The sequence below is a fragment of the Oncorhynchus kisutch genome, linkage group LG9 (assembly GCF_002021735.2).
Source record: "Oncorhynchus kisutch isolate 150728-3 linkage group LG9, Okis_V2, whole genome shotgun sequence".
Taxonomy (NCBI): Eukaryota; Metazoa; Chordata; class Actinopteri; order Salmoniformes; family Salmonidae; genus Oncorhynchus; species Oncorhynchus kisutch.
The window spans coordinates 44,590,652-44,601,455 of NC_034182.2; the positions used below are offsets into that span (position 1 = coordinate 44,590,652).

The 10,804-nt window shown below is 46.0% G+C and overlaps 1 protein-coding gene across 2 annotated transcripts in view; it reads left to right on the top strand.

The window, feature by feature from the left end:
* nfxl1 (nuclear transcription factor, X-box binding-like 1) overlaps positions 1-10,731 on the top strand; it is a gene marked incomplete at its 3' end in the record, with an annotated part of 98,637 nt that extends 87,906 nt beyond the window's left edge. For both annotated transcript variants that reach the window (XM_031832684.1, XM_031832685.1), the window contains 2 exon segments: positions 6,632-6,798; positions 10,662-10,731. In XM_031832684.1, the coding sequence (XP_031688544.1) occupies positions 6,632-6,798; positions 10,662-10,731 (237 nt within the window).
* Positions 10,732-10,804: the final 73 nt, after the last annotated feature.

Here is a 10,804-nt window from a genome sequence, read left to right on the forward strand (position 1 = left end):
TCTATGACTGGTTATGAATGCTCTATGACTGGTTATGAATGCTCTATGAATGTTTATTAATGCTCTATGAATGGTTATGAATGCTCTATGAATGGTTATGAATGCTCTATGAATGGTTATGAATGCTCTATGACTGGTTATGAATGGTTATGAATGCTCTATGAATGGTTATGAATGCTCTATGAATGGTTATGAATGCTCTATGAATGGTTATGAATGCTCTATGAATGCTCTATGAATGGTTATGAATGCTCTATGACTGGTTATGAATGCTCTATGAATGGTTATGAATGCTCTATGAATGGTTATGAATGCTCTATGAATGCACTGCCTATAATAGTCTTCTATTACTCTCCCTAACACACACACACACACACAAGCGTGTGCGGAATGTCTCACATGTTTGCCTGTCGTGTGGTACACTGTTACTCCGGGGTCCACGGGACCGAGTATTACAACCTCTGATTACCAGACTGACGTGGTGAACACGGAGAGGTGATAGTGTTGGGGAGGACGGGAACCGAGAGGTGATAGTGCCGGGGAGGACGGGGACGGGAGGTGGGGACACATTTCTCCGTTAAGGGAAGCTCGTTAGGAACAGGCGGAGACGTGGAGAAACCCGTCTTAAGCACCCCGTCACTCCTCTCCTGCACACAAACAGTTTGTCTTGCAGGGAGGACGAACGCACATTTCAGTCTGCGAACGGAATGCTCCTCCCACCCCCTGTGACATCACAGCCTATTGTTCATATGGCGGAACAGCACGCGCTCTCGCCTCCATCTTGGAACGTCTCTATGTTCGTTCTGGAACTTTCCACCGTGGAATGCTCTGTGACATCACAGCATGGCACTAAGTCCTGCTTCGTGATTGGTGGAGACGCTGGCGATGGCCGCATTTGGCAATGAACTTTATCACAACACTGTGTGTGTGTGTGTGTGTACACAGATTATCAGAGCTGGGAAATGCCAGGGACCTCATGATACGAAACCTGGGTGCCGATACGATATGTATTGTGATTTGTTGAATATTGAATATGTTTTTGAGATTTGATCTTCCCAGCATATTGCTCTCCATATCAGCTTCAGAGGGACAGAGAGAGAAAACACGTTTTGGTCAGTCATGGAGATGAATGTACTGAAAACAAATGGGCTCCTTATTTAAAAAGAAGATCAACAGCTGTGAAGGAGCGATAGGATCAACAGCTGTGAAGGAGCGATAGGATCAACAGCTTTGAAGGAGGACCAACAGCTGTGAAGGAGCGATAGGATCAACAGCTGTGAATGAGCGATAGGATCAACAGCTTTGAATGAGCGATAGGATCAACAGCTGTGAAGGAGGGATAGGGTAAACAGCTGTGAAGGAGCGCTAGGATCAACAGCTGTGAAGGAGGGATAGGGTAAACAGCTGTGAAGGAGGGATAGGGTAAACAGCTGTGAAGGAGGGATAGGGTAAACAGCTGTGAAGGAGGACCAACAGCTGTGAATGAGCGATAGGATCAACAGCTGTGAAGGAGGGATAGGGTAAACAGCTGTGAAGGAGCGCTAGGATCAACAGCTGTGAATGAGCGATAGGATCAACAGCTGTGAAGGAGGGATAGGGTAAACAGCTGTGAAGGAGGGATAGGGTAAACAGCTGTGAAGGAGGACCAACAGCTGTGAATGAGCGATAGGATCAACAGCTGTGAAGGAGGGATAGGGTAAACAGCTGTGAAGGAGGGATAGGATAAACAGCTGTGAAGGAGGGATAGGGTAAACAGCTGTGAAGGAGCGATAGGATCAACAGCTGTGAAGGAGGGATAGGGTAAACAGCTGTGAAGGAGGGATAGGGTAAACAGCTGTGAAGGAGGACCAACAGCTGTGAATGAGCGATAGGATCAACAGCTGTGAAGGAGGGATAGGGTAAACAGCTGTGAAGGAGGGATAGGATAAACAGCTGTGAAGGAGGGATAGGGTAAACAGCTGTGAAGGAGCGATAGGATCAACAGCTGTGAAGGAGGGATAGGGTAAACAGCTGTGAAGGAGGGATAGGGTAAACAGCTGTGAAGGAGGGATAGGGTAAACAGCTGTGAAGGAGGGATAGGGTAAACAGCTGTGAAGGAGCGCTAGGATCAACAGCTGTGAAGGAGGGATAGGGTAAACAGCTGTGAAGGAGGGATAGGGTAAACAGCTGTGAAGGAGGGATAGGGTAAACAGCTGTGAAGGAGGGATAGGGTAAACAGCTGTGAAGGAGGGATAGGATCAACAGCTGTGAAGGAGGGATAGGGTAAACAGCTGTGAAGGAGGGATAGGGTAAACAGCTGTGAAGGAGGGATAGGATAAACAGCTGTGAAGGAGGGATAGGGTAAACAGCTGTGAAGGAGCGATAGGATCAACAGCTGTGAAGGAGGGATAGGGTAAACAGCTGTGAAGGAGGGATAGGGTAAACAGCTGTGAAGGAGGACCAACAGCTGTGAATGAGCGATAGGATCAACAGCTGTGAAGGAGGGATAGGGTAAACAGCTGTGAAGGAGGGATAGGATAAACAGCTGTGAAGGAGGGATAGGGTAAACAGCTGTGAAGGAGCGATAGGATCAACAGCTGTGAAGGAGGGATAGGGTAAACAGCTGTGAAGGAGGGATAGGGTAAACAGCTGTGAAGGAGGGATAGGGTAAACAGCTGTGAAGGAGGGATAGGGTAAACAGCTGTGAAGGAGCGCTAGGATCAACAGCTGTGAAGGAGGGATAGGGTAAACAGCTGTGAAGGAGGGATAGGGTAAACAGCTGTGAAGGAGGGATAGGGTAAACAGCTGTGAAGGAGGGATAGGGTAAACAGCTGTGAAGGAGGGATAGGATCAACAGCTGTGAAGGAGGGATAGGGTAAACAGCTGTGAAGGAGGGATAGGGTAAACAGCTGTGAAGGAGGGATAGGGTAAACAGCTGTGAAGGAGGGATAGGGTAAACAGCTGTGAAGGAGGGATAGGGTAAACAGCTGTGAAGGAGGGATAGGGTAAACAGCTGTGAAGGAGGGATAGGGTAAACAGCTGTGAAGGAGGGATAGGGTAAACAGCTGTGAAGGAGGGATAGGGTAAACAGCTGTGAAGGAGGGATAGGGTAAACAGCTGTGAAGGAGGGATAGGGTAAACAGCTGTGAAGGAGGGATAGGGTAAACAGCTGTGAAGGAGGGATAGGGTAAACAGCTGTGAAGGAGGGATAGGATCAACAGCTGTGAAGGAGGGATAGGGTAAACAGCTGTGAAGGAGGGATAGGGTAAACAGCTGTGAAGGAGGGATAGGGTAAACAGCTGTGAAGGAGGGATAGGGTAAACAGCTGTGAAGGAGGGATAGGGTAAACAGCTGTGAAGGAGGGATAGGGTAAACAGCTGTGAAGGAGGGATAGGATCAACAGCTGTGAAGGAGGACCAACAGCTGTGAATGAGGGATAGGATCAACAGCTGTGAAGGAGGGATAGGGTAAACAGCTGTGAAGGAGGGATAGGGTAAACAGCTGTGAAGGAGGGATAGGGTAAACAGCTGTGAAGGAGGGATAGGGTAAACAGCTGTGAAGGAGCGCTAGGATCAACAGCTGTGAAGGAGGGATAGGGTAAACAGCTGTGAAGGAGGGATAGGGTAAACAGCTGTGAAGGAGGGATAGGGTAAACAGCTGTGAAGGAGGGATAGGGTAAACAGCTGTGAAGGAGGGATAGGGTAAACAGCTGTGAAGGAGGGATAGGGTAAACAGCTGTGAAGGAGGGATAGGGGCCTTTTGGTGCAGGTACAGCCAACTAGCGCTAATACATTATATGAAATAATCTACATAATATTGCGATATTGTCAAAACGATACAATACGATCATCAAAAATAATATCACGATATGTATCAATTTTATTTCTCCCCCTACAGATGTTTATTTGTATTGACTAGTGAAACTGTCGAGTTATATTATTATATATATATATATTATATTATTATATATTACCTTCTATTTGACTGTAGTCAATAGGTATCTACAGTGTATTAAAGGGACAACTGGATTCCGGCTGTTTAAGTTGCTAAACAACCACTCAAATGTAATGGGACAAAGTCCTGTTGATCTCTAAGGGGCATCTTATAGAATACTTCGCTATATATATCCCCCCTTTGCTGCGATAACAGCCTCCACTCTTCTGGGAAGGCTTTCCACTAGATGTTGGAACATTGCTGCTATAACAGCCTCCACTCTTCTGGGAAGGCTTTCCACTAGATGTTGGAACATTGCTGCTATAACAGCCTCCACTCTTCTGGGAAGGCTTTCCACTAGATGTTGGAACATTGCTGCTATAACAGCCTCCTCTCTTCTGGGAAGGCTTTCCACTAGATGTTGGAACATTGCTGTGGGGACTTGCTTCCATCAGCCACAAGAGCATTAGTGAGGCCGGGCACTGGCATATCCGCCACGCTGATCCTCAACACGGGGGCCCCTTAGGGGTGCGTGCTCAGCCCCCTCCTCTACTCCCTGTTCACTCGTGACTGCACGGCCAGGCACGACTCCAACACAATCATTAAATTTGCCGAAAACAACAGTGATAGGATGAATGTTTTCAGTTGTATGGAAACTGCTCGGCGTCTGACCGTAAGGCGCTAGAGGGTAGTGTGTACGGCCCAGTACATCACCGGGACCAAGCTTCCTGCCATCCAGGACCTCTACACCAGGCGGTGTCAGAGGAAGGCGCTACAGAGGGTAGTGCATACGGCCCAGTACATCACTGGGGCCGAGCTTCCTGCCACCCAGGACCTCTATACCAGGCGGTGTCAGAGGAAGGCCCTACAAATTGTCAAAGTCTCCAGTCACCCCAGTCATAGACTGTTCTCTCTGCTACCGCACGGCAAGCGGTACCAGAGCGCCAAGTCTATGTCCAAGAGGCTTCTAAACAGCTTCTTCCCCCAAGCCATAAGACTCCTGAACACCTAATCAAATTGCTACCCAGACTATTTGCATTGCCCCCCCCCCTCACACTGCTGCTACTGTTATTATCTTTTACTTTTATCTCTTATTCTTATCCTTATTTTAAGTGCATTGTGGGTTAGGGGCTTGTAAGTAAGGATTTCACTGTTGTATTCGGCGTGTGTGACCAATATGATTTGATGTTGGGTGATTCGGCTCGTAGTCAGCGTTCCAATTCCTCCCAAAGGTTTTATAGGGTTGAGGTCAGGAGATCTGCAGGCCAGTCAAGTTCTTCCACACAATTTTACTTTTTTACTCCTGTTTTTCTCCCCAATTTCGGGAGAGGCGAAGGTTAAGAGCCGAAACACGACCCTGCCAAGCCGCACCGCTTCTTGCCACACTATGCACTTAACCCGGAAGCCAGCCACACCAATGTGTCGGAGGAAACACTGTACAACTGGCAACCGTTTCAGTGTGCTCCCAGACCACTACAGGAGTCGCTAGAGCGTGATGGGACAAGGACATCCCTGCCGGCCAAACCCTCCCCTAATCCGTACGACACTGGGCCAAACCCTCCCCTAACCCGTACGACACTGGGCCAATTGTGCGCCACCTCCCTGGGATCAAACCCGGGTCTGTAGTGACGCCTCAAGCACTGCTGCGATGCCTTAGACCACTATGCCACTCGGTAGGCCCCGACAAACCATTTCTGTATGAACCTTTGAACACGGGGCATTGGAAAGGACCTTCGCTAAACTAAAGTTGGAAGGACAGAATAGTCTAGAATGTCATTGTATGCTGTAGCATTAAGATTTCCCTTCACTGGAACTAAGGGGCCTGAACCATGAAAAACAGCCACAGACCATTAGTCCTCCACCAAACTTTACAGTTGGCACTATGCATTGGGGCAGGTAGAGTTCTCCTGGCATCTGCCACACCCAGATCTGTCCGTTGGACTGCTTGATGGTGAAGTGTGATTCATCACTCCAGAGAACACGTTTCCACTGCTCCAGAGTCCAATGGTGGCGAGCTTCACACCACTCCAGCCAACGCTTGGTATTGTGCATGGTGATCTTAGGCTTGTGTACAGCTGCTCGGCCGTGGAAACTCATTTCATGAAGCTCCTGACTAACAGTTCCTGTGCTGACGTTGCTTCCAGAGTCAGTATGGAACTCGGTACTGAGTGTTGCAACTGAGGACAGACGATTTTTACGCGCTTCAGCACTCGACAGTCCCGTTCTGTGAGCTTGTGTGGCCTACCACTTCACTGCTGAGCCGTTGTTGCTCCTAGACGTTTCCACTTCACAATAGGGTACACAACTTGACGAACTGACTTGTTGGAAAGGTGGCATCCTGTGACACTTGGAACGTCACCGATCTCTTCAGTAAAGCCATTCTACTGTTAATGTTTTGTCTATGGAGATTGCATGGCTGTGTGCTCGATTTTATACACCTGTCAGCAAATCCACTAATTTGAAGGGGGTCCACATACTTCTGTGTATATAGTGTATATTGATTGCCCCTTTAACCTCTATAACCTCACTCCCTCACTCACTCCACTCCCTCACTCACTCCACTCCCTCACTCCCTCACTCACTCCACTCCCTCACTCACTCACTCACTCACTCCCCCTCTTTCTTTACTTCCCTCTCTCTCCTTTTCATAGCCCTCCCTCCATCTCCCCCCACCCCTGTGTGAGGAGGGGTGTGTCAACTTCTCTCCCTCTCTCTCCAGGCGGGTCCAGAGTGTGTGGTGTGTGAGGAGGGGTGTGTTAATCCTCGCCCCCCTGGCTGTCCCCACCCGTGCCTGTTGGCATGCCACCCGGGGTCGTGCCCCCCCTGCCAACAGATGACCCGACAACGCTGTCACTGCAAGATCTCCCTGCTCTACATCGACTGCCTGTACGTCACACACACACACACACACGTCACACACACAAACACACACACGATACACACACACACACACACACACACACACGATACACACACACGTCACACACACACACACGTCACACACACACACACGTCTCACACACACACACACACACACACGATACACACACACGTCACACACACACACACCACCACACACACACACACACACACACACATACACGTCACACACACACACATACACACACACACCACACACACACACACACACACACACACGTCTCACACACACACACACACGATACACACACACACGTCACACACACACACACACACGATACACACACACACGTCTCACACACACACACACCACACACACACACACACACACATACACGTCACACACACGTTATATACACACACACACGTTACACACACACACACACACACACGTTACACACACTAGAAGATCAGCCTACTGTCAGTCAGTACCACAGATCCATGTGTGTACACATATGAACTAGAATCAATGAAAAGCTATCAACTTTCAGAGTTATGTTGGATCCATCCTCAGCAGTCAACATCAATCACTATCACTGTCTGTCAACATGTATCACTGTCTGTCAACATGTATCACTGTCTGTCAATGTGTATCACTGTCTGTCAACATGTATCACTGTCTGTCAACATGTATCACTGTCTGTCAACATGTATCACTGTCTGTCAACATGTATCACTGTCTGTCAACATGTATCACTGTCTGTCAACATGTATCATTGTCTGTCAACATGTATCACTGTCTGTCAACATGTATCACTGTCTGTCAACATGTATCACTGTCTGTCAACATGTATCACTGTCTGTCAACATGTATCACTGTCTGTCAACATGTATCACTGTCTGTCAACATCTATATACAGTTGACTTCAGAAGTTTACATACACTTAGGTTGGAGTCATTAAAACTCGTTTTTCAACAACTCCACACATTTCTTGTTAACAATCTATAGTTTTGTCAAGTCGGTTAGGACATCTACTTTGTACATGACACAAGTCATTTTTCCAACAATTGTTTACAGACAGATTATTTCACTTATAATTCACTGTATCACAATTCCAGTGGGTCAGAAGTTTACATACACTAAGTTGACTGCCTTTAAACAGCTTGGAAAATTCCAGAAAATGATGTCATGGCTTTAGAAGCTTCTGATAGGCTAATTGACATCATTTGAGTCAATTAGAGGTGTACCTGTGGATGTATTTCAAGGCCTACCTTCAAACTCAGTGTCTCTTTGCTTGACATCATGGGAAAATCAAAAGAAATCAGCCAAGACCTCAGGAAAACATTGTAGACCTCCACAAGTCTCGTTCATCCTTGGGAGCAATTTCCAAATGCCTGAAGGTACCACGTTCATCTGTACAAACAATAGTACGCAAGTATAAACACCATGGGACCACGCAGCCGTCATACTGCTCAGGAAGGAGATGCATTCTGTCTCCTAGAGATGAACGTAGTTTGGTGCGAAAAGTGCAAATCAATCCCAGAACAACAACAAAGGACCTTATGAAGATGCTGGAGGAAACAGGTACAAAAGTATCTATATCCACAGTAAAACGAGTCCTATATCAACATACCCTGAATGGCTGCTTGTGGAGCCATTGCGCCCTTGCGTTTGACCCAAGTTAAACAATTTAAAGGCAATGCTACCAAATACTAATTAGAGTGTGTGTAAACACTGGGAATGTGATGAAAGAAATACAATCTGAAATCAATCATTCTCTACGGTTATTCTGACATTTCACATTCTTAAAATAAAGTGGTGATCCTAACTGACCTAAAACAGGGAATTTTTACTAGGATTAAATGTCAGGAATATTTGGCTAAGGTGTATGTAAACTTCCGACATCAACTGTATCACTGTCTGTCAACATCTATATATCACTGTCTGTCAACATCTATATATCACTGTCTGTCAACATCTATCACTGCCTGCCAACATCTATCATTATCACTTTCTGTCAACATTTATAAATCACTGTCTGTCAACATTTATAAATCACTGTCTGTCAACATTTATAAATCACTGCCTGCCAACATCTATCATTATCACGGTCTGTCAACATCTATCATTATCACGGTCTGTCAACATCTATCATTATCACGGTCTGTCAACATCTATCATTATCACAGTCTGTCAACATCTATCATTATCGCTGTCTGTCAACATCTATCATTATCACTGCCTGCCAACATCTATCACTGCCTGCCAACATCTATCACTGTCTGCCAACATCTATCACTGTCTGCCAACATCTATCACTGTCTGTCAACATCTATCACTGTCTGCCAACATCTATCACTGTCTGCCAACATCTATCACTGTCTGCCAACATTTATCACTGTCTGCCAACATCTATCACTGTCTGCCAACATCTATCATTATCACTGTCTGCCAACATCTATCATTATCACTGTCTGCCAACATCTATCACTGCCTGCCAACATCTATCACTGCCTGCCAACATCTATCACTGTCTGTCAACATCTATCACTGTCTGTCAACATCTATCACTGTCTGCCAACATCTATCACTGTCTGCCAACATCTATCACTGTCTGCCAACATTTATCACTGTCTGCCAACATCTATCACTGTCTGCCAACATCTATCATTATCACTGTCTGCCAACATCTATCATTATCACTGTCTGCCAACATCTATCACTGCCTGCCAACATCTATCACTGCCTGCCAACATCTATCACTGTCTGTCAACATCTATCACTGTCTGCCAACATCTATCACTGTCTGCCAACATCTATCACTGTCTGTCAACATCTATCATTATCACTGTCAACATCTGTCATTATCACTATCTGTCAACATCTATCATTAACAATGTCAACATCTGTCATTATCACTGCCTGCCAACATCTATCACTGCCTGCCAACATCTATCACTGCCTGCCAACATCTATCACTGTCTGTCAACATCTATCGCTGTCTGCCAATATCTATCGCTGTCTGCCAACATCTATCGCTGTCTGTCAACATCTATCACTGTCTGTCAACATCTATCACTGTCTGCCAACATCTATCATTATCACTGTCTGCCAACATCTATCACTGCCTGCCAACATCTATCACTGCCTGCCAACATCTATCACTGTCTGCCAACATCTATCATTATCACTGTCTGCCAACATCTATCATTATCACTGTCTGCCAACATCTATCACTGCCTGCCAACATCTATCACTGCCTGCCAACATCTATCACTGTCTGTCAACATCTATCACTGTCTGCCAACATCTATCACTGTCTGTCAACATCTATCATTATCACTGTCAACATCTGTCATTATCACTATCTGTCAACATCTATCATTAACAATGTCAACATCTGTCATTATCACTGCCTGCCAACATCTATCACTGTCTGTCAACATCTATCACTGTCTGCCAACATCTATCACTGTCTGTCAACATCTATCATTATCACTGTCAACATCTGTCATTATCACTATCTGTCAACATCTATCATTAACAATGTCAACATCTGTCATTATCACTGCCTGCCAACATCTATCAATGTCTGTCAACATCTATCGCTGTCTGCCAATATCTATCGCTGTCTGCCAACATCTATCGCTGTCTGTCAACATCTATCACTGTCTGTCAACATCTATCACTGTCTGCCAACATCTATCATTATCACTGTCTGCCAACATCTATCATTATCACTGTCTGTCAACATCTATCATTATCACTGTCAACATCTGTCATTATCACTATCTGTCAACATCTATCATTAACAATGTCAACATCTGTCATTATCACTGTCTGTCAACATCTACTGCCCTTTCTCTAGGACATTCAGAAGTGCGGAAGATGAGACTAAAGCTGATCTGGGGTCCTGTAAGAACCAATGTCCTAAACAGGTATGCTCTCTGTGTGGGTCTCTCTAATGTCCTCTCTCTGTGTGGGTCTCTCTTACAGTCCTCTCTCTGTGTG